We start from the raw sequence: 23,203 nt of genomic DNA on the forward strand, positions 1-23,203 counted from the left end.
CTTTCAAAAACAAAAACAAAAAAACGCATTTATCAAAACATAATAAATAAATAAATATATATATATATATCTCGACCACTAAAGTCCAGATCAGCTGCGGACAGCACTACGCATGAAACTAAATCAACCTTAGAGAATTGTCATCAACTTCACTAACCAGTAACCACACAGCCACTAAATTCTTTGATTTGATTTTGATACAAGTACACAAAAAGAACCATGCACTCGACCTTCTCGTAAAAACAACCCACCCATAAAATAAAAATACTCTCTCTCTCTCTCTCTCTCTCTCTCTCAATTCTCATTTTCCCGAAAATGAAAATTCCGAGAATATTTGCATTCGCATAGAAAATCACCTCCTCTTAATTATATTTTCTCATTGTCCCTGTAAATTTGCCATGCACAAGCTTTTAGTTTTTTTTTTTTTTTTAAAGGAGTTGTTAACGTGACCAAACCGATAATCTAAGTTGCATATAATAGCAGTGTTGATCAAGCTCAAAGTTTCATTTTTTAAAGCTCATGTTCGGAAGAGTGAGTGGTCAGAATAAACAAGAAAGGTGAAAATGAACAAGAATGAAGAGCAAACTCGGTCTCTGTTTGGGATTTCTCTCACAGATAGACCCAAATGGCAACAATTTCTCATTTGCTCTTCTGGGTTCTTCTTTGGTTATCTCGTCAATGGCGTCTGCGAGGTATAGACTATAGACTCTGTTTGGTTCCCAAGAAAGTTTGTTCCGTTGCCAAAAATTTATTTTCAACTGGAAACCTTGTTCGGCTGCGAAAAAAATTATTTTCAACTATAAAGTTTCAATTTTTTGCATCTCCGTGAAATGGTAACTTCGTATTTTGCATTTGTGGCATTATATTTTAGTTGTTCTAGTTTCATTTTCTTCTGAGATATTTTCTACTTTTATTCAATTCATTAGCTTTGTAAATTAACTATTACTCAATCTGCAGGAATATGTATACAATAGGCTGCAATTCAGGTATAAATAAATTCTAGTTTGGTACTTCTCTATTTTGGAAAAAAATTCAGTGAATTTCTTTTGAATTTTTTCCAATGATGATGATTGTCTCATGGCTTTGGATTTTTTTTTTGAAATTTTTTTCCCAGCTATGGTTGGTATTTCACATTTATTCAAGGATTTGTGTATCTTGTCCTCATTTATCTTCAAGGCTTCACCACTAAGCAAATGATGAATCCATGGAAGACTTATGTGAAGCTCTCTGCAGTTCTAATGGGTTCTCATGGACTCACAAAAGGCTCTTTGGCTTTTCTTAACTATCCTGCACAGCTTATGTTCAAATCCACCAAGGTACATACCAAATTCCATTCTCTAAAGCAGGTCACAACGAGTTTCCTACTCTTTTCTAGTAAATGAGATATGTTTTTTTTTCAAGAAAAAAAAAAACTTCATTACTCAATAATCAATTGCTTACATCCATAATATGAATCAACTTTTAGGCAATCTTTGATGATTCTTTTTGTTTTAATGATTCTGGCATTTCAGGTTTTGCCTGTGATGGTCATGGGAGCCTTCATACCAGGCCTCAGGCGAAAATACCCAGCTCACGAATATGTATCTGCATTACTTTTAGTTGTGGGATTGATCCTTTTTACCTTAGCCGATGCACAAACTTCCCCAAATTTCAGCATGATTGGCGTTATCATGATTTCTGGTGCTCTAATAATGGATTCTTTTCTTGGAAATTTGCAAGAAGCCATCTTTACCATGAACCCTGAAACCACCCAGGTGACTTAGCATGTGCTATTCTTTTGTCTTGGTGCTTAATTGTGAAGTAAAGGTGTTCATGGCAAAATTGTGACTCCTCGTTTAATTTAATATTTAATGTTGTCTCTATATGCAGATGGAGATGCTGTTTTGCTCGACCGTGGTCGGTTTGCCAATGTTGATTCCTCCAATGCTTTTGACAGGGGAGTTATTTAAAGCATGGAATTCTTGCTCTCAGGTAGCATTTTTGAAATAAATTCATTATATTTCCTGTTCACATGATCCATCCATTTTTGTTTAAAAAAGAATAATAATAAAAAAAAAAATCTTGTTCTGTTGTTAATCCAGCATCTATACGTTTACGGTGTGCTGGTCTTTGAAGCCATGGCCACCTTTATCGGCCAAGTTTCAGTCCTTTCCCTCATTGCCCTGTTTGGTGCTGCTACAACAGCTATGGTGAATCCCTCACACAAGCTTGAAGCTTTTCCCCAGTTCCATAACGTTAATATACTAACATGTGAATATGCTTGTCTAGTGAATACTCATTAATGAATATACTACAGCACATTTTGAATTTTCATTTGATCCTATCTTTGCAATGAATCTGATCACAGGTGACAACGGCAAGAAAGGCAGTAACATTACTATTGTCATACTTGATATTCACAAAGCCATTAACTGAACAGCATGGGACTGGACTTCTGCTAATAGCAATGGGCATCACATTGAAACTCTTGCCTGCAGATGACAAACCCATCAAGAGAACTGCAACATCATCTTTCAAAGTCAACATTCGGAAACTATCTTTTAGTGAACGTGAAGAAGCAGATGAAGAAAAAAGAGCACCGGTCTAAATTTTAAGAAATTTTTCTAATGAACAATGTATTTCTTTGTTTCTTGTTTCACCAGCAAACAGAAGAAATAATTACTAGTAACTTGTGTTCCTAACAACACTGATGGCCCAGGACGCACTGTTTTATGCTTTTAATTTTACAGGCGGTGGACCATTAAAAGTTTGATAGGCATCGTTTCGTTTGGTCCAAGAGTAATGCTATTCACAACCCTTTTTTTTTTTTTTTTTTTTTTTTTTTTGAAAGGCATCGTTTTGTTCACAGCCCTTTAATATCTATATAACACCACATTTAAATTCTAATATATGATATAGTTAACAATAACATCGGACACTGAAGAAATAAATTATCTCGTAATAAAAATTTTATTACGAAAAGATATGTTCATAAATTAAATAATTTATTTTAGATGACAGAAAAATATTCAAAACTTTATTGTAATTTTGTCCATTTTTATATTTTTCATCAAAGAAAGAGTTATAAATATGAAAAGTAGGCCTTGGCTATTATATGCGCATGTGTGATACATGAAAAGTAATAAGATATTAAAAAACACTTTAATTGTTTGGCTGTCGAGTGGCAGCCAAACATTATGAAACAAAGAAGCAAATGGGAGCAGCCGGTTGTCCCTTACATAATGATACTATTATTATTATTATTATTATTATTATTATTATTATTATTATTATTATAACAATAACAACAATAATAAATAATTAAGTTTATTCAAATAGAAAGAATATAATAATAAAAAATTAGTTTTATATTTAATGATAGTAATTGCAGGTTTGATGGTATTGTTTTCGTGTTCATCATACTTGAATTTACTTAATTAAATCATTGCAGGTAGGGTTGGCAAGTTATCCTAAAATTCACCAAAGACTTATGGGCTCCCGTTTTCGTGTCTTTGAAGGTGATTGATATAAATCATCAAGCTGAAGAATATGCAAAACTGGCACGTGAAATTTATAGGTACAAACATTTAAGCCATCCCAATATAATTCCAATCTATAAAACAATGATCAGTCAAAGACAACTTTTTTATGCTGAAATTGCATGCATGATTGGTTCACTCGATTCAATAATGACGTATCGGCCCCTTAACAGCCCAGCAGCTACTCAACTAATCATGTCAAATCGGCACAGATACGGTATCACTGTAGATTGCCTTGCAATTGCACACAAAGAAACACTCAAGGGTCTTTCCTACCTCCAGGGGGAGGGCTTGTTTCATAAAAATATCTCTGCCGGACACATCCTCGTGAAGCATTCACATCCTTAAATCTTACTTGCCTTTGCAGGAACCATGCACCAGCACAACATTTTTAACGACGACACTCGAAATTGGATTTCTTCGTCATCGTCTATCACTACTTGGGCTGCTGCTCCAGAAGTGGTGAATTTCGGTGACGATTACTATTCCTGTAAGTCTGACATATGGCTGATTGGGATCACTGCACTTCAATTCCCTTGCGGTGGACTTCCAGTCTCTCGTAGGCAAGATTTGGATATCATGACAAAAATGCTGATGAAACAGCCTAAATCAACCTCATTGCAAGTTGCTCCCAATGAGGACACCACCCACGGGACTCGTACGCTCTCAAAAAACTTCTGGAATATGGTCAAAATATGTTTAGCTCCAGATCCAGCAAAGAGACCAGCTGCTGAAGCACAAGTTCTTCAAGAAATGTGGCACTTTAGATGACTTCTTCAATACCGTATTCCTGTCATACGTAAACAGGTTCGCTTTTGGGAAGGCTTAGTGCATGATAGGGTCGCATTAATAAGAGCTTTCATTTTACAGCGTCGACTGTGCTTCTAAATGTAGTTGATATATGAAGTTGCTTCTAATTCAACTATCAATTTTTAATCCTCTTGTTTCTCAAACACTGAATGTATGTTAACTTAGATATCGAAACTCACTCACGTGTGAGATGGAGAATTAGAGATGAAAAGCAAAGGAGACTACTCAGGGTCCAGCCGTTTATTGGATTATGAAAACTGCAAGTCCCAAGATTAATTCATCAAAGCTGCAAACGTCTAATTGAAAGAACTACAAATTAAAGAAAAGGGAGGTGACTGGAAACATAATTACATGGATCATTGCATCATTGGACATAAAAACTCAAGAATAGCATTTTAGGAGAATCAACCAGAAGTCAGTTTCCTTCAGTTAGAGCTAACTGCAAGGCGTGCTCTGCTTCCTTCAAGAACAAAAGTGCAAGTTCCTTTTGCCCTCGTCTATATACTATACTTGACCACGTCTTTCTACTCATCTTGTGCTGGGTCCAGCCATTTGTCTCTTCGCTGCAGCAATGGCAAAGATTAGTTGGCCAACACTTTAAAAAGAAACTAATTCTGATGTTCGATTTTGTCATTGAAAATAAATGGCATTTTGTTATTCAGTCAGCAATGCTTCACACGTTAACAATTATAAAACGTTCAAATAAATCTATTAATAGAAGTTCAAAATAACAACAGAATCATCATGGTAAACTTTGTTACCTTGAATTATTCTCACAACTTGCATGCTGTCCCTGGCTTTCAGTAATGCAGGACTTCAATAGAAGTTCAGAATCATAATCCTCCATACCAGAACTCTCTTCTAGTTCCGTCAACCTTGCATTCAGAGTTTAATATAAGAAAGGTATTAAAGGAATTGGATTAATAAGTGGTAAAAAAACTATTTGCTTCTCTGCCACTGAATTACTTGTAAATCCACCCACTAACTTCGACAATTGATTTAAAAGAAGATAAAATAACAACATCGAGCTTGTTGGTGGACAGGAACCCAAAATGCCGGGTAAGGTCAAATAAATTAAAAGAAGTCTATGCACCCTTTTCACTCAATATATTCATGCGCAAAAGATTGATCTATTTAATTCCAATGAGCATAAAGGATTGATCCATTTAATTCCAATGGAGCATAAAGGATTGATCCAGTTTATTCCAATGGGCTTATTGATCTTGATTTTGACAACAGAAGTAATAATAAACACAATCTATAGAGAAAAAGACAAATGAACTACCAAGTGCACTAGGGCAAAAAAGATGAGTTTGCATTGTTTGCCTATTTCCACCTAGTTTACCATTTTGCCAAGTGCTTAAACCAAATATGACAATGTCAGTAATTTTCAAAACTTCCTAAAGGTTCCGTAAGATCCAACTGTGTTTCTCTCTCTGCGTGCACCTCACCCTTTTTTTTTCTCTCTTTTCCTCTCAATTTGGCTTGACTTCAGTATCACACACTCAGTACATCTCATCATGATATACTCCTGAGATAGCCAGCAAGGCAGCAGGAACCACAAGAAATGGAATCAATCGAAAACACTAAGGCAAGCCCATTTCTTAATTTAGTATATTTCTAATTTACCAGATTGTAACCATTAGTAAGTTGAGGTTTCTGGAGATTACTTAGCTTGAAGAAGATCAACAAGCAACTGCAAAGCTCCAGAATCGCCACAAGTCTCCCATACTGCTGCTCTAACTTCCGCATCCGATGGTTGCCTCTCCCCTCCAGAGCCAACAAGCTTTTGAAAATCAATGATGGATCCAATCAGGTGAAGGAACCAAAACATAAATGATTCAAACATACACCCATTTGTGACTCTAGTACAACTAAAAATTTCCATAGAAGTAATGCATTTCACCAACTGTTTTACAACTAAACCAATCACTAATAAAAAAAGGAAACCTAGCATGTATAAGACTGTTGCCAAATTATGTACTTTCAGAAAAAAGCAATCACTAGTGAAAACTAAAAATCACTTTTCACACAAAAACCAAACCAATATACAATTGAAGCCACTTGAATGGAGACATTGTTGGGGAACACTATTTGTAAGCACGAGAACAAACTGATACAAACTAAAAAGGCCTGCACATTCAGTATGGAAAAAATAACAGAGACACCAAAAACAATTTTGGAAGAAAAATGCAAGAAAGAAGCTGCACCTCTTCTAGCAATGAAGAAACTTTAGAAATCTCATCTTCCTGCATGGCAATGGTCCTCAATGCAGTTAAAAAATTCTCAGGAAAAACCAGCTTATTTAAGTAAGAGGGCATCCTCCGCTGACCACTCCAACTGAAACTGGAGATACGATCAACTTCCAACTTGTTATCATTGTTTCCATCTTTTGGGTGGCCAGCTGCAAAAAATCCATGTTCCAGCAACGATTTTGGTAATAGACACCGCAATTGAGCCTTCTGTAAACTCAAATCATTACCATTGAAGCAAGTTTGAAGAGAAAAACTTGAAGGCGAAGAATGTCCATTGATGTGTAAACATTTGTTAAATGCATCTAAAATTAAGAGTCTTACAATAAATAGCTCATTAACAACTGACCTGCTCTTCGAGAAGCAGTGCCTTGGAGTCAGAAAGCGGAATGCTATGAATTGCCTCCGCAGGATAATGGATCTGCATGGATCACTAATAAGTATCAGATCCTTTGAAAAGCTATCAAGCATATTAAATCATACAAATAGATGTTAAATATCTGTCCTAGTAAATTTAAATACCATCAAATAGTCATCTGGATTATTGTCAATGACAAACCCATAAAGGTACAATAATTCCTGCAACAACACAAGGCAATGGCAATCTTTTAGAGAATACCGGGTAAAGGTGGTGTTGCACATCCATCAATATGAGAAATGTGCAATAGAAACACAAAAAAAGGTTTCTTCAAACAACTTATAATAATCAAGCCAAGACAACATCAAACCTTGAAAAATATATATATATATATATATATATATATATATATATATATATATATATATATATATATATAAAACTTATATTTATAGTTTAAATTTAACCAAAAGAAATATCAATGGGCAAGGTGATCAATGCAAATCATACAGATGTTTCCAGATTACAAAGAGAAGTTGACATTGTAGATCCCTTGGCTTGCTTATCAAGAACACAGTACAAAAGGGGGGTAACTACCTAAAAGTGACCAACGTGCTAAGAGGCAGTTAAAGAATGGTGTTGCCAATATGTTAACACAAACATGAAAGGAGGAAATAAAGCTTCTGAATGACAAGGAAAAGTACCTCATTCCCTTTGTTACCATAACTTATGGAAATCTCTTTCTCACTGTGAAAGGAACTTCGTTCAACTTTCAAATTAGATAAAATAAGTGTTATGACATCAGAACCGGAACTTAACACAATATAAGTATAAACCAACTTGATCAGGAAGGGTAACAACCAGAAAGAAGGTACATAGAGAAAGGAACTCCAGTGATTAATCCTGTTCCATCAACTTCCCATGTTGCTGCTGCCTTCAAATCTAAACAGCCATGCCAACAGTGAAAATGTGTGAGCTTTAAATCTAGTTCTCTTCTTAAATACAAATAACTTCACAGGTATGTGAGTATAGAAGAAGAAGAAAAGAAAAAGAGGAAGCAATTTGATTTTAATTGGAAACTCAAAACAGTTTTCTATATGAGTTCTTTGAACTTGCACCAGAAATGTATAATTTCAGGAACCTCAAGTAATTTTATAAAAGTTAGCGACGTCCATGAACATAATTATAAGGAAATTTTTTCTTAGACATCCCCAAAAAAGTTAACATCAGGCAATTGCCATGCTTCAACATGATTCGTGAGATTTGTTTAAGATATTGATCAAACAGAAACAAATTGATAAAGTAAAAACCTTTTAACTTTTAACTCGGTGTCAGGAATGCATGGACAAGATGCAAGGCCGTCATATGTAGTAAGAAGACAGGGAGATTGATATATGTGCTGCATGCTACTGGTGCATGTCAGAGGACATTGTAAACCATGTCAACTATGGTAAAGTTTTGAAATAACATACAGAAAACTTGTATGAAGTTAAAAGTAAATATAAGAATTGGCATTCAATAATAATATTGGCAAACTTTTCCACCATACCATGGTTACAAAAGTCAATGCCAGGGACTAGACCCTCTATCCAGAGAGTCTCTCCTTGTGTTGAAGTAAGGGTGGAAGTTGCTCCATTGACTTGGCTATTAACCCTTTGAGCTTCATTTTCTAATATAAGAAAACATAATCTTAGTTCAGTAAGAAAGATGCGATATTATGACTCCCAAAAAATCCAACGTAATGTCATACTGAATAAAGGAATTATGCCATAAACAAACAGAGAGTGAGAACTATAAAGTATCCAACTCACTTATGTCATTCAGTCCATTAATCAACTCTCCACGTGAATTATGATCATTGGAAAGCTCAGCACTGTTGTTAATTGAGTCATACTTGTTCAGATCTTCTTGATTTTGTGGAAAAACATAGGAATGTGGAAGAGGAATATTCAGCGCACGAGTCCAAAATATAGAATTTGCCCTGTTAGATGACAATTCTCAAATATTAGCCACCAGAAAATCGAAGCATTATGAATGGGCATAACTCAAGGATATTCATCATATAGGATGATAACAAGAAATCTTTGCTAAGAATTTGCGTACCAAAGGAAATCTTCAAAAGAGACCTCACTGGCAAAAGAAGCAACAGAATTACATTCATTTAGTACTAAGCAGTAGGATGAATAAATGGATCTGTACATAAATCTTCAACACTGAACATCTGAAAAAGACCATCTGGACTGAAAAAGGTCCAAGGGATCATGTGGAACAATGAAAAGTATTATACTACACTAATTTGTGGACATGACATCAGCTGCAAAGACTACAATATGAACTCTTCTACAGATAACAGAGACAATACCTGCTAGTAATTATGGTATACATGACCGCCTACCCAGGCAGTGTTTAACTCGAGAACCTTTGGATAAAACTAATAATTAGACATGGTAGATCTTAAAATCAGCGATCACAGTGAAAGAGTAGAACTTTAGAGGGAACCACACCTAAGTTACGACCCAGCTATCAATCAATCATCCCACCCACAACCTCCCACCACAAATAAAATTCAATAACATCTTTCTTCTCAGTCAGAACAATTAGAAACAACTAATATTGCCAGATCAAAGCTGAGACATTGGAAATTTGACTGAACAGCATTACGCAAAACCCGAACAAATTAAGGCTTCAAATATGCAAGTCATGACAGCCTGAGTTTAAGCAAGCAAGGGAAAATTCCCAACTGGAATTTTACATCAACAAACTAACCACCAACCACAAACTTTACATCATACCCTGAAGTTATGTTTCACACCAAGTTTCCATAAACTGGGGATTTACTTGGGCTGTCACTAACATAAATTGACTAAACCTCATCTAAAAATGGTATGGAGTTGAAAAATATTAAACTGAACCCAAATGGACTTGAATTACATAACTTGCATGTGCCTGCATTAAGAACTGGATGGAAAAATAAATACGTTCCTGCTTTTTAACAATAGAAAAAAAAAAACAACTTTGCAAATACCTTTCTGAATCCCCATCCAGAACTAAAAGTTTCTTCACCAAGTCCTTCACTTTGTCATCATACAAAGTTAACAAATTTTGCTTCTGTAACATAAACATGCTCTTAAGAACCCATATAATCCACACAGAATATACACTTCATTGCTGACACTGTTACTATTCTAGACTACAAATGAGCAGAAATGATAGTTTGGCTAATGGTAGAAAGGAAATATACTGAAAGAGAAACAACATAGATCTGAACTCCATCCTAAACTCAAATCAGTTATATGATTTAAGTCTAGAACAAATGGCATGCAAATTGTTTGCAATAATTGCCGATTCTATTATCATCACCTATTTAGGGGTAACATCTAAAGTTAGGTAGAAGCATTAACATAAAAACAAATGTGTATTTGGAAAAGCCATGGAATAATATGTCACCAGTCTGATTGTGCAACATTTTTTTTCGCTAAATCTGTAGCCTTGATAGGGGCCATATAAATTGTTTCTTTCTGCAAGTATTAAGTTCCCAAATTCTTAAAAAATCACATTTCTCTGATGGCATAATGCTAAATGCTGCACATAAGAATCTTAGCCATCCAATTTCTAGGAGTTCTTACCTGCAATTCAGTTGCGCGATACAATGTTGTCCCCTTAAGCTCCAAAAGCTCATCATCTGTGAACCATAGTGGATTTCCAAAAGTAGTAGGAAGCATATCAAGATACCTGGTATAATCCTTTCAGCCCAAGTGAATCTTGACAAGTGAAAAATACTAAAATATATTAACTGAAATCATCAAAGTAAAACTATACATACGGCTTCCATGAAGAGTTCTTACGGAGGCGTTCCACGGTTAGGAACAAAATCATCAAGAACCTATCATCTACTTCTCCGTCTTCAAACATTGCCCTACATTCTGGGCCAATAAGAGGGTCTTGCAATACTCGCATTGGTGTTATAGCCAAATCTAACGGAACAACTAGTAGGACCCCTGTTAAAAGTGTGCATATTATGCTCAGTTTTTATCAAATGAACCCTAACGATTTTTCAGATGAAAGACTGCTTTAAAATTGAATTATATTTAAACACAAATTAATTAAAAGTAATAAAAGAATTACCGTCAGAAAATTCATTCGATGAAAAGATACCGAATCCTTTACTTTCATCACTGTACTTGATTTTGCAGCCACGTAATTCAACTTTATTTACCTGAATTTCAAATTCATCGGCAAGAAAGGAAAATAATTAAATTAGCAATTCCAAACACTGATTAACACTTGAAATGATAAAACAGTTTTCTTCTTTTTTTAACTTTTAGATTTCTGTGAAGCGAAACAAAAATTGGAAATAACTAACTAAATTAACCTGCAGCCATTGAAGGAAAGGTTCAAGTTTTGCTTCTGTTGAAATTTCCATTGCTTATTCGAACTGATCCCGGACCGCGGTGAAGGGTTTTAAGTTAGGGGAAGTGCTACCTTAGTACCTTACAGCCACTCCTGCACAGTAGAATAAAAAGTGGCCCAAGTGGGGGCCTACAGTAATTTTGTGAGGGTGCCTGTAAGGTAGCATTGTCCGTTAGAAATTGGGAACACGCTGCGTCGTCGTATGATTATGCGAAATATAACCAATAGTTAGTTCGCACGTCATCAAGAGAGCGCAATGCATTCGCAAAATGGAAATTAGCAAAGAGTCACGTGGCTCTCGTTTTGACGTGGCAAGGATTTGAGTATTAAATTTGAATTAAAAAAAAAGTTATTATCGACCCTTTATTTTTTTATTTATTTTTTTGTTATGGTTATAACTATTTTGGAGCCGAGAGCACAAATTACGTTCACACACGTAAAGTGATAAATAATAAAAAAATTATTATATATTTTATCACGTGGTTATAAAAATGTGCTTCACCTTAGAGCGATTTTAACATGATCGAACTCACATATTTTTTAAAATAAATTAAGGTGCTAGCTAAAAACATATCTTGAAATAAGAGTAGACAATTACGTCCTTGACTACCAATTGACCCGCACAAATTTTTTAGCTGATTATTTTCATTTCCACGAATATTCTTTTAAAATTCTCACATTTATGAATTATAATTATCAAAATTACGTAATAAATATGGTATTTTGAAATCTGAAGAACAATTACTAATACACATAAAAAAAAATTGAAACCATATCGAAAGAAAGAGTAAATTTGTGTTATAATTATTTTCAAACAAATCATGGTCTGTGCATGAATCTGAAAGTTAGAATTGGGAGGAGAAGCAATGTTTAATATATTTTTTTCAAGTGTATTAAATCATCTGGTATCTGAAAATTAAATTGGGTCTTAACTAATCTAAATTCGAGCCGGATATGGCCACCAAGCGGCAAAGCTCTCTCAACAAGTATTGGGCCCAGTGGCAGACCCATAAATTAAAATGAGGAGGGGCTTAGTTCAAAAAAATTTATTTAACTTTGATTTTTTAATGTTCACTCGAATATATTTTAAGTCTTATAAACTCAAATTTTATTACTTTTTTTAAATTCTAAATAATAATAGTAATAAATTATTATTTTTAAATGCGTGAAAATATCATTTTTTGAAATAGTATTTTAAATGCGTTAAAATATTATTTTTCGAAGTAGTTTCCACAAAATATTTTAAAAAATAAAATAATGTGGCTAATGAGATTTGAATCAAGGTTTTAAAATCATTAAATAACACTATTACCATTAAACCACAAGTCTTTTAATATATGAAAAATGTGTCCAAATTGTTTTATTTAACTTTTTCAGAAGGGGCTTAGGGTACATTTAAAAGAAAACTTAATGGTCCGGGGGGGCTGAAGCCCCTACTGGGCCTTAATTGAGTCCGCCCATGATTGGACCCCGACTAATCCAAACTGGGTAAGACCACTAGAGCGGCAAAGTTCTCTCAATAATTATTTAGCACAACTGTATTCTTGAATCTCAAACCAAATATTTTAGTTAAGTTAGAACAGTTTTATACCAACTGATCTATGTGTTTGTTGGTTAGCAATGTACAATATTTGAAAGCATGGCATTTCTTCCGCCGTGTCTTGAAAACATAATAAAATAAATTGAAGAAAATGTTCAATTCACCGTGAACTCAGCTATTATATATTTAGAAGGGGGGAGAGTGGGGGTATAGAACTATTAAATTTAGGCTAATGCTAAGTTACATGAATATAACATATGGGGATCCTTAAATTTATTCTGTTGTGAAAGGGTCAATTGGAGACCAAGTAAGAAAATCCCAATTCAAAATGTGTAATTTCAAATCTTTGAGAATTTACCTTGCATGAAAAGATCACATAAGCTAGTCCGATGTAGTGCCGAAGAATTTTTAATGTATATTAACACTTCATATCACCCCGACTTGATTTAAAATTTTCCTCCACTTTTCCTGTAGTCTTGACTCACAAGCATGCCCCATAGACTTGACCGAGCCACTATTTATGTGGATTATGTGTACTAATAATAACTACCCCAACTAAAACTGATAAAACCTACAATTATATTAATATTAAATAGTTCATTGGAATAGTTTTTTAAATCTACAACAATCAAGTATATACTTTTTTTTTCTTTTTTGAAATATCTAAACTATTTCAAACATCTTTTTATTTACTATTAGATTTTGTAACTTAATGAAAGCACGTCCGTCCAGAAAGTTGAGGGAAACAAGTTTAAGTTGTACTACTAATTAAAAATTGGTATTAAGACTTTAGTTCCCCTCCTATAAATAGAAGATAATTAGGATTTTAATTTCCCTCCTATTGGTGAGTTATGAGATTATGAGATAAATAGAAAATTTGTCATGTATGTTATGAGATTATTCAGTTATACCAAGTAAAACAAATAAAGAAGTGACAAATAGTAATAATATACTTATTACAATTAGCACTTGGTACACTATTATTTGATGATAAAAGATTTTACTATAAAATAAAAAATAGTGTTATACATTTTAAATTTTTATATGAAAAATCTATATTATTTGATAGTATTTATCAATTAATTGATAAAATAATATAATTAATTCACTTAAATTTTATAAAAAATATCAACTACTCAATTAATTCATTTAAAATAAAATTTACGGTGAAAAATTTAAAATACCTATCGTTGTTCTCAAACAAATTTCGTTTTTGTCCATAATAAATTTTGTACTAGGTATTGTACTAATTTCATCATAATTCAACAAAGAAACAGTAGAATTAATTGACAGGCACTGTTAACGATGACGTGGCAAACCAAGATGAAGCCACGGTGTGAGTCCGCAACAGACAGCATTGTAATATGACAAAGAGCGGCGCTAACACAAGCTCTAAACAAGACCAAACCAAAACGTTTAAAAAATGACGATGTATCATCGGCATTGACGAGCCATAAGTGATATGCAAGTTTCTTTTCGCTCAAATTCTCAGCAGATCTGGCGAAGCCGAGAAATCGAAACTGCCAGAACGACGCCGCTGCCTCATCTCCTGTAATCAAACACTTCAAAAACTTCTCAATTTAATCCATGAATTCAACTTACCCAATCTAATCAACCAAATTTACCGATCTATCAATCTTTTTTTCCCCACTGATTTCGTTCTTACCTTTTTAGTTACATTGTAAATCTCGAATTTACATTTTTCAGACGCACAGTAAATAATATAATATTTTTCTGTAAATCTCGAATTTACATGTTTCACACACATAATATATAATATAATATTTTTCTGCTTGTGTTGCTTACAGTTAAGGCAGTTAGTGGAGTGTTCGCAAAATTAATAAGTTGAAATGAAGAGTGCAAGTTCGCCGGTGCACAGAGCTGCGATATTGCCGTCTCCAATCTTTTTATGGAGGTTCAAGGTGTTTTGTTTTTTGTCGCTTACCATTACTGATTTATTTTGTCCAATCACCAGTCTTGCTAAGCTTGATTTAACACATTTATTATTTTCAAGTCATCTAATATTTAACATACACCAGAAAGGAAAAGTCACCAAGGCTGCATTGCTTAGCTTGTACTTTTCTGGAATTCGCATTTGTTTTCACACCAGAACTTCGGAGTTCAATATCTAATGTAGACTGTTTTTCCAGGTGATGTTGTTTCTGATATGGGGCATTGGTTGCTGCAAGGTCAGTGGTCTTACTTGATCTCATTCTTCTGTACTACACAGCTTAGGAGGCTGTGCTCACATAGTTCATAGTGGAATTATTTGGTTTTGGTTTGACAGATTGGATGGGAATCTGTTCTGAGAATGGGAGTAGATTTGCGGGATTTGTTCTTGTATGAGGCATTCTTGTATTACAACCCTCTCCTTTTGGTGGTGAGTTGGCATTTATCTATTTAAGAACAGGTTCCTTCTAGATTTAAGATCTTCGTACAACTTTTTGTGTTCGACTTTTTGGTTTTTCTTGCAGACAATGATGGTTTGGCTTTGGGGAGTGAACTTATGGGTCTTCTCGCAGGGCAGTGCTAATTACGCGAAAATATTTGATCTCGATCAAAACCACCTCACTCACCACGAAATTTGGAAGGTACTAAAGCTCTTCCGGTGATACCTTTTTCTCTGGTGGTTACATTTACAGCAAATGCGGAAAGAACCTCATTTAGTGCTGAAATTCTTGAATTCTCTTGCTTGAGCCTTAATTTTTTATGCAGAACAACGTGTCCTCAGTGACTCTCTTTAGTTTACGTGAAACTCAAAAGCAAAAACTTTTTATTGCTCAATGAATGAACATGTAAATTGAGTAAATGATGCATATTGCTGCTACTTTTCAGATTATTACAATTTTTAAAAAATTAAATAAATAAAATTACCTAGTGTAATCTATTTTCTTTCTTCCATAGCATGTCATGTTCAGGCATGACTGACTTTCTCCTACAATTAACAGTTTCTGATTTCTAACGTGCAGTGTAGTATTTGGATGACAATTATTGTACCAACTAGCATGACAGCATACCTTTATCTGTATTCTCATGGAGAAGTATCATTGGCAGCGTCACAACCTGTGTAATATCTGCCCTGTTTCTTGTTTTGCTGCTATTTCGCTATCCTTGAATATTTCTTCCTTTTTCAGGAAATAGTTAAATCTTTCTATTTCGTATGCTTTTGGTTTCTTCTCCTATACTAATGCTTTCTGCATTGAAAAGAATGGCCCTAATCTTGCCTTCGTCAAATGGTGCATCTAATTAGTGGCGCTAAGCTTTTATGTGTACATTGCAGGTACTCTTGTATATTGCTATTGCTATAGTTCTGATTTTCCCCTTTGATATCTTCTACTTGTCATCTCGTTACTTCTTTTTAAGGACTCTATGGCGGATAGCTCTTCCTCTGCAGGCAAGTTGATGATGTAGTTTCAATCTAGTGTCTTTTATTCTTTTTTTTTGTAATTCCGTTTGACTGACAAATATAAAAGAATTTACTTAAAACATCTCTGGTCAACTAAAAAACACCATACCTTCAGTGTTCTTTCGCATTTAACATAGTCATTGAATAGGATGAATCTTCGCTTTTCAACAGGCAATTACATTTCCTGACTTTTTCTTGGCTGATATTCTGACCTCGATGGCAAAGGTATGGGCCTATAGCCTTGTTTAGCAAATATGCTTATATGCTTTCTATTTATGTGCAAACAATTGTCACATGGGAAATACAAACTGCCATGCTCTCATGTGCTTTCTCAACCTAACCTATAGCTATTTTATTGTGAAAATTTGGATATAAACATAAGATACATATATTCTTTCTTGTTGCTTGTAATTTTTAATGTTGTGCAGGTGTTTTCAGATCTGGAACGTTCAATCTGTCGAATGGTTCATCGACAGGTTAGTTTTCTAATATTGGAGTTAGACTTTATGCAAATTATTTTATAAAAAATCTGTTGTGTATCTTTTGATACTACTAATATGAACCATGCTGCTGCTTCTATTTTTATCTTTATTAGCTCTAGTTAGCAATTTGTAAACGCAACATTTTAGTACTCGTAGGATTCAAGTCAGAGAGACTAGAGAGTATAACTTTTTGGAGTGCGTGGTCCGAAAATAATCTTTCCCTCCAACGCAGGTAGCCACAATTGCCTGGTTTGAGGCGGATTCAGTTTGTGGTAGTCACTCAATAGCAATTCCACTGGTGCTTGTTTTCCCTTATCTCTGTCGTTTATTGCAATGTCTTCGTCAGTACAAGGATACAAAGGAAAAGACAACCCTTTTAAATGGTACTAACTCTCAGTGACCTATTTTTCCTATAACTACTATCTATTAATTAATTTATATTTTAATAAAATTAGGATAGCAAATGCTACATTTTTTGTTCGTGTTAACCATGCAGTTGGAACTTTTTTTGCTACATTTTTATCAATATTTAGAGGAATAATCTCCACATAATTACATAACTTTAATTTTGTTAGCTTTTGTGGATCTAAGCTTATAAATATTTGTATCTAAGGTAACTGGATATGCTCATTCATGATTGCAACTTGTATTGATATTTTCTCCATGGCCATAATAATACGTTAACTCTTTTGGCTTGTGATTTTCAGCTTTAAAATATTCAACGGCAGTCCCAGTGATTTTTCTTTCAGCCCTCAAATATCATGTTTTCCCTCATAAGTGGTCATCCGTTTATCGCCCACTCTGGCTTCTCTCAAGTGTTATCAATTCACTATATTCATTTTACTGGGATGTAACTCGAGATTGGGACCTGAGGTATGCTAAATTTTTCGTATTACCACAAAGCTTTTGCAAGAGCATTTATGCTTGGGCAGGTAGGGGAAAAAGAAAAAGGATGTGAAGGAGATCCCTAAGCAGAAAGATAAATCTTACAATTTTTGTTTTTTATGGTACCAACAAAATTTACATTTCTATAAATATACAGTCCTACAGTTTCACCATAAAAAGGCATAATGTGAGAATTAGCTTATAATTCTTTACCTCCTTACTTAAGATACCAAGAGAAAGAGTAAGTGACAAGCATCGCCAGTTGTGAGTTTTCAATATTCTCATGATAATTAACACGTGTTTACCTTGTTTCTCAGTGGCTTCTCTAGGATTTTCAAGTTCAACAAACCAAGTTTTTTTTCCAATCTGTTATATGGACGACAATGGGTAAGATTTGTACTCATCTTAATTGTATATACTCTGCCACTAGGCAGATTAATGCCTAATCAATTTTTATTTGTGAATGATAGATTTATTTTTGGGTTATTGGAAGCAACTTGATTCTGCGTTGCACATGGACGTACAAACTCTCGGCACATTTGCGCCATAACCACCTGACTGTATTTGCAGTCGCCGTCCTTGAGATGCTGAGGCGCTTCCAATGGATATTCTTTCGAGTAGAAAGTGAGTGGAATAAAATTACTAAGTCAAGCTTCCAGCTTCCAACGAGTGAAATGCTAAAGGAAGATGAGAAATTAAAATTACTTGCCTCAACTAATCACGACATATAGAGTACATAGACATCCCACCTGTTCTCGTCTCCTGCCTTACAATATAGCATCAAATTAAATTCATTGTTTGGACTGATGAATATTTCAGTCGGAAACATTTTGCTGCGTCTCAGTGCTGTCTTGTAAAAGCTTATCTTTGCTCAAGAGAGAATTCAACACACGGCATTCTAGGATGATGGATAGACCCTAGCTATTCTGGGGTCCAATTTTTTCAAAAATTATGTAAAACGATTCCGTTCCATGAAAAACCTCTGCCGATAGTTTTAGTTCCTCGTATACAATCAAAATGGTTCTTCTTCCAATAGGATGAAATGACAAACAAGTTTGTTGAAACTTTTCTTCTGAGATTTAGTGAAGCATGACAATGTAGTGGGGATCTAAATTAAAAATCAAATGTCAGGATTCCTAAACTTATTGATATGCGCGTATTAGTTGCACTTTTCAGAAGAATAATGCTTGGGACGGGAGGAACCCAAGCAATTTCCTTGCTTTAATACAAAATTAAAGGAATCATGATGCAAAAGAAAGAAAGAAGTGTTTGTTTTTTTATTCGTCGGGTAGTTATAATTGGCTTCAACTTTCAATAAAGTACAAAAAGCAAGAAGGGTAGTTTGGTAAGCAACAACAGCATCGTTCGTGCCCATAAACTGCAAGTTCAACTTCCCACCATTAAAACCGCCAAAACTGACCCCTGGATCACACCTCTCCTGCTCTCAACTTCCCTTTCTTTCTTTCTTTTATTTATTTAAATCCCCCCCCGGGGAAAACATTCACCTTTATCTGAAAATTATCATTATTCATTCAAATAAATAGATATGGCTTGCAAGCTGTGCTCTCAAAGATCAAGCTCTACAGGCACAGGCATAGGCATAGCTGACGCGGCAACTTCGTTGTATTACTGTGCGTTTGTCTTAGTGGGTATTCTATTGCTAAGCAGTTGCAGCTCCTCCAGCAGCAGAGATCAAGATAGAGATACCAGTGTATCAATCGAAGGCACCAGCCGGATGGTTTTGAACAAGTACGAGTACAGCCGACCGTGTGATGAAATATATGTAGTTGGTGAAGGAGAAACCCTACACACCATCAGCGATAAATGCGGTGACCCTTTTATTGTTGAGCACAATCCTCATATTCATGATCCTGATGATCTCTTTCCTGGGCTCGTTATCAAGATTACTGCTCCTCCTTTCTAAGCACTACTTTATTGAATGTTAAGCTAGTTTCCTAGCGACAGCTAATTCCTAGATTGTTTCTATGCGTATATGTACTCGCAATTGTTATCATCTGGCTATGCATATACACAGATGAAGTGTCGCAAAATATTAAAATATACTTTTCATGTATTTGTAATTCTGTTTGTCGAATCAAACTTTTTGAGTAGTCTTCGTAGACAAACTGAAATTGAAAAAGGGAGGAAAAATTGAATTAACGTGTAGGCATAAACAAATCATTGTTAAAAATTAGTTGGACCATAATAATAATCTTGAATCATCAATTTTGAACGTACTGACTAAGGTTATAAAATAAAATTTGAAATGCAATATTGGTAAGTTAACCATAATGCCTAAAGTGGGTATAATTTGTATGGAATCTTCAAATACTTGCACCATCGATCTTTTTGGGTTTTGCAGTTTTAATCGGTTGTCTGTGATAAAATACAATAAGAACATATTTTACATTTGTGAATAGAATGATATGATGTTAGTTATTATCGAAATGATAGTTAAAAGAATAACATGAAGGAAAAATACGTGTTGTGTAAGTTAAGATAACATACATATACGGGTAGGTGTCTTCTTCCTCCTATCTTCAACGTAAACTCAATTGAATATGAGAGTGTAGCCAGATACTTTCCTGGAATTGTGTTTAAATAATTCAAGATAAGATCACATAATGGAAACTTGAAGAGCTTGAGGATGTGAGATTTTGAGTCATATTTCCCACTTGATTAGAATCTGAACTGAAAATGACATAGACAGACGACAGTGAGTGGGGGTAGCTTCATTTCTAAGAGTAGATATAAAATTTTACTTATGATGCTTGCTTAATCAATAAGTAGAGTCAACAACCCCCGTCCAATAAATTTGTATCCAAGGTAGGGGAAGAAGTTAGTTGCCGCAGTCTCAACCCCCAAACTCACACATTCACATATCCAGATGAAATTAGTCGCAGGCTTTGTAGCCACTAAATTGGGTTTTTCTTCAACGGGCTTCCGCCTAGAAACAAGTTTTCCAAATGGGTAAGTCAGATCAAACTTAAAGCCCATTATGAAAATTGTTAGCCCATGTTGGTTAAGACAGTTGCTACGCCACCCTTCTGCAGACTAGCTCGGCATAAGAAGAGCTTGATGTGGTGCATATAATTCACATGAAAATTATGTTCAGCAGATGGAATGAAGGGCTTCAACTTCTTGTCCCCTAGATCCAATTTTCCTGCCCTTTTCCCCACAGCTTTTTCGGTAACTTTCCCATGAGTGATCATTAAGTAACTGTGCGAGTGCACTGACCCATCGATGAATTATATATGTCCATGTTATGGTGTTTAGAATCTCAAACTCTCTTCAACTATATGGATTTTGTTTCAAAATGGATATCTACTTGTTCGTCAGTGGGTAGTTTTTATTACTCACTTGAATATGATAGGCTTACTGCGTAGATGATGGGATAACTTTACATGTCTGGCTATCTTAGCCAGCTTATCAATTAACTTAAACGTGTCCTCATTCATAAGTCATAATCCCTCAAAAGACATATATTTGACCTGAAACATCTCGAATTTATTCATTTAAAGTAAGATTGTACTCATTCACTACATGAAAAATAAACCATTAAGTTAATAAGTTATGAAATTATTAATATCCAAATGATGAAGATCATTTTCTTCGCATTTGGACTGAAAATATTGAAATACTAAGTGGAGAGTTGCTCAGTCTTTGTTATTCATTAAGTTGACTGCACAAACCAAAACTTATCCTAATTAAAGTGAAAGTCCCATCATTCATCATTTGAGATGCTACCCTTTTTGTGGTCGTTACTGTGATTTAAGATTTGTTCGATTGCCAACATAATTAATTAAAGATTAAAGAGGTTTAATTGCTCTATCAAGGAGAACAAAAAAGTTATCTGGTCGCATATCCCGTATGCTTGCAGTGGTTGATTTCGTGATCTGAAATCTCGACTCATGAAACGCATACTTTTTCTTGTGTTAAATAATACTATATACTCTCTATTATTATATAATCTTTTTAGAAAACAATAATGAGGCTCCCATATCATGAACATAAGTAGCATTAGCATGTGTTCTTGCCCTACCCTATAGCTAAAAAGAAGGTATAAAGGATGTTGTTGTTGATTTTCATTTCCAGCACTAAACCACAGTACGTGATTATTGTTATTTGTCGTTGTATGAAAAAAAGAAGGTGGGTTTCTCGAACTGTGGCCACAAACTTTTTGGCTTCTCCCATCAAATGAATAATCATGCGTATCCACATGCGACCTAATTTGTGCAGAATCACCAACTGTGTCGCTGCTGTTGTTGCTGCTGATATTTCAAAGATTATATTGCTCTGGCCTCTGTGGCTGAGAAAAATGGCCAAGTTAAATCAGCTATACAATGAAGCACTAAGATAACTATTATATTATAGTAACAAGTGTGAATTTAATATTTATTTTTATAATCGTACGTAAAATTGATATAATTTAACGGGACTCATAAACTTATACATATTAAAAAAAAAACTTGGATGATGTGTGTGTATATATATAGTAATTAATTTAGATGATGATGAAGCCGGATATTAAATTTAAATTTCACTGTTTCTAGTAAATAAAGACAGCAGATTCTGCTAAATCCGACATGCAAATAATCCCATGTAATCGTGACAATACAAGCATAGCATGAGTGCATAATGTGTGTGTTTCTTAGTAATCATACAAATTAATAATATTGAAGCTGCATTGTCACTCTCTTTATGTATTATATATATATACACTCTACTTTCTCACGTGAACGTGGGATCCATCCGCATATCCATTTACCTAAATAACCAGCTAGTTTCTTTCTGCCGAGACTAAAATATGATCAAACACTTTTTAACTAGCTATGCATAACATTATTTTTTGTTTTGATTCTGAGGAATATACGATCAATCATGCTTATAATTTATATTTACTTGACTTACTTCCAAACCAATTCCAGCTCTGATATATTATTAAACTATTGTACTGATCTGGTGATTTTGATCAAAAGGCGACAGTAACTCGATGCATATTATATTACATGGCAAATTAAGAGTTCAAAGCATACATAATATAATTTTAACTAAAGTGGGATTTTCCATCGTGCCAAACAGGAAAAAAAGAAATGAAAAGAAAAAAGGAGTGGGATTTTCCATGGTGGCCTTTCATTTCCCAGACAGCCGACTGAACAAATTATCAACACGTGTCTACTATTCGGTGGTGATAGGTAATAAATGGTGGCAATATTCTTTGTTTTACTCATGAAACTTGCAGCACTATTAATGACACATTGTACAGAGGAAATGGACCCTTCAAAATGCAGATTAAAACCCATCCCATCTCTTGCATGCCATTTCTTTCTTTCCCAGTGCAGACTTGCCGTGTTTATATTTTTGAAGCTCTAACTTCCCACTTTTGATTTGCCGGCCGTAGAAACAGGCTCTCCGCCTTCAACTCTCAAGCTAAGCAAGCTTTCGCTTCAAGCCAAATTTTGTCCCCATTAACATTCGACAAGGGTTTACTGCGGCAAGCTAGGTAAAATATTTACCTATTAGATATGCTGTAAGTCAAATT

At 34.6% G+C, this 23,203-nt stretch overlaps 4 protein-coding genes across 12 annotated transcripts; 3 read left to right on the forward strand and 1 right to left on the reverse strand.

Moving 5' to 3' along the window:
- Nucleotides 1-216: 216 nt before the first annotated feature.
- Nucleotides 217-2,684, forward strand: LOC18046602 (UDP-galactose/UDP-glucose transporter 2). 3 transcript variants are annotated; one of them, XM_024189933.1, is made up of 7 exons: nucleotides 217-692; nucleotides 958-986; nucleotides 1,115-1,316; nucleotides 1,512-1,754; nucleotides 1,870-1,971; nucleotides 2,082-2,250; nucleotides 2,348-2,499. In XM_024189933.1, exons 1-7 carry the CDS (start codon nucleotides 564-566, stop codon nucleotides 2,413-2,415), a joined length of 942 nt encoding a protein of 313 aa, XP_024045701.1. In that variant the 5' UTR covers nucleotides 217-563; the 3' UTR covers nucleotides 2,416-2,499. The 3 variants fall into 3 exon arrangements, with proteins under 3 accessions (XP_024045701.1, XP_024045700.1, XP_006445172.1); XM_006445109.2 differs by having other exon boundaries at nucleotides 220-692; nucleotides 2,082-2,189; nucleotides 2,348-2,684; XM_024189932.1 differs by lacking the exon at nucleotides 2,082-2,250 and having other exon boundaries at nucleotides 219-692; nucleotides 2,348-2,684.
- A 1,185-nt stretch (nucleotides 2,685-3,869) lies between these two features.
- On the reverse strand, nucleotides 3,870-11,454 carry LOC18046603 (protein-lysine N-methyltransferase EFM1). Of its 5 annotated transcripts, none has more exons than XM_024188275.1 (16): nucleotides 11,311-11,357; nucleotides 11,064-11,154; nucleotides 10,784-10,936; nucleotides 10,565-10,699; nucleotides 9,964-10,046; nucleotides 9,042-9,068; nucleotides 8,750-8,919; nucleotides 8,488-8,607; nucleotides 7,800-7,880; nucleotides 7,643-7,707; nucleotides 7,103-7,159; nucleotides 6,930-7,001; nucleotides 6,539-6,790; nucleotides 5,999-6,114; nucleotides 5,090-5,203; nucleotides 3,870-4,891 (listed from the first exon to the last, which is right to left on the reverse strand). In XM_024188275.1, the coding sequence occupies exons 4-16, from the start codon at nucleotides 10,658-10,660 to the stop codon at nucleotides 4,744-4,746; spliced, it is 1,401 nt and encodes a 466-aa protein (XP_024044043.1). In that variant the 5' UTR covers nucleotides 10,661-10,699; nucleotides 10,784-10,936; nucleotides 11,064-11,154; nucleotides 11,311-11,357; the 3' UTR covers nucleotides 3,870-4,743. The 5 variants fall into 5 exon arrangements, with proteins under 5 accessions (XP_024044043.1, XP_006445178.1, XP_006445179.1 ...); XM_006445115.2 differs by having other exon boundaries at nucleotides 3,871-4,891; nucleotides 10,565-10,620; nucleotides 11,311-11,452; XM_006445116.2 differs by having other exon boundaries at nucleotides 3,871-4,891; nucleotides 10,565-10,670; nucleotides 10,762-10,936; nucleotides 11,311-11,452.
- A 2,844-nt stretch (nucleotides 11,455-14,298) lies between these two features.
- Nucleotides 14,299-18,523, forward strand: LOC18046604 (SPX and EXS domain-containing protein 1). Of its 3 annotated transcripts, XM_006445120.2 has the most exons (13): nucleotides 14,299-14,439; nucleotides 14,697-14,810; nucleotides 15,039-15,077; nucleotides 15,176-15,268; nucleotides 15,363-15,479; nucleotides 15,858-15,953; nucleotides 16,169-16,282; nucleotides 16,466-16,519; nucleotides 16,723-16,770; nucleotides 17,009-17,159; nucleotides 17,484-17,649; nucleotides 17,979-18,048; nucleotides 18,132-18,523. In XM_006445120.2, exons 2-13 carry the CDS (start codon nucleotides 14,739-14,741, stop codon nucleotides 18,390-18,392), a joined length of 1,281 nt encoding a protein of 426 aa, XP_006445183.1. In that variant the 5' UTR covers nucleotides 14,299-14,439; nucleotides 14,697-14,738; the 3' UTR covers nucleotides 18,393-18,523. The 3 variants fall into 3 exon arrangements, with proteins under 3 accessions (XP_006445183.1, XP_024044957.1, XP_024044956.1); XM_024189189.1 differs by lacking the exon at nucleotides 15,858-15,953; XM_024189188.1 differs by lacking the exon at nucleotides 14,299-14,439 and having other exon boundaries at nucleotides 14,728-14,803.
- A 684-nt stretch (nucleotides 18,524-19,207) lies between these two features.
- LOC18049971 lies at nucleotides 19,208-19,585 on the forward strand. Its single transcript, XM_006445121.2, has one exon. It carries the CDS (start codon nucleotides 19,208-19,210, stop codon nucleotides 19,583-19,585), a length of 378 nt encoding a protein of 125 aa, XP_006445184.1.
- The last annotated feature ends 3,618 nt before the right edge of the window (nucleotides 19,586-23,203 follow it).

The sequence above is a fragment of the Citrus clementina genome, unplaced genomic scaffold, assembly GCF_000493195.1.
Source record: "Citrus clementina cultivar Clemenules unplaced genomic scaffold, Citrus_clementina_v1.0 scaffold_3, whole genome shotgun sequence".
NCBI classification, from domain to species: domain Eukaryota; kingdom Viridiplantae; phylum Streptophyta; class Magnoliopsida; order Sapindales; family Rutaceae; genus Citrus; species Citrus x clementina.

Excerpts from the sequence above, each read along its gene's own strand:
- LOC18046602 (XM_006445109.2), top strand. The coding sequence starts at position 564 with ATGAACAAGAATGAAGAGCAAACTCGGTCTCTGTTTGGGATTTCTCTC. Across the intron at positions 987-1,114 it reads TACAATAGGCTGCAATTCAG|CTATGGTTGGTATTTCACAT; the intron begins GTATAAATAAAT and ends TTTTTTTCCCAG. Across the intron at positions 1,755-1,869 it reads TGAACCCTGAAACCACCCAG|ATGGAGATGCTGTTTTGCTC; the intron begins GTGACTTAGCAT and ends CTCTATATGCAG.
- LOC18046603 (XM_006445116.2), bottom strand. The coding sequence starts at position 11,361 with ATGGAAATTTCAACAGAAGCAAAACTTGAACCTTTCCTTCAATGGCTG. Across the intron at positions 10,047-10,564 it reads ATCGCGCAACTGAATTGCAG|AAGCAAAATTTGTTAACTTT; the intron begins GTAAGAACTCCT and ends TTTATGTTACAG. Across the intron at positions 7,002-7,102 it reads ATCCAGATGACTATTTGATG|ATCCATTATCCTGCGGAGGC; the intron begins GTATTTAAATTT and ends TGATCCATGCAG.
- LOC18046604 (XM_006445120.2), top strand. The coding sequence starts at position 14,739 with ATGAAGAGTGCAAGTTCGCCGGTGCACAGAGCTGCGATATTGCCGTCT. Across the intron at positions 14,811-15,038 it reads TCTTTTTATGGAGGTTCAAG|GTGATGTTGTTTCTGATATG; the intron begins GTGTTTTGTTTT and ends CTGTTTTTCCAG. Across the intron at positions 16,283-16,465 it reads GGATAGCTCTTCCTCTGCAG|GCAATTACATTTCCTGACTT; the intron begins GCAAGTTGATGA and ends GCTTTTCAACAG.
- LOC18049971 (XM_006445121.2), top strand. The coding sequence starts at position 19,208 with ATGGCTTGCAAGCTGTGCTCTCAAAGATCAAGCTCTACAGGCACAGGC.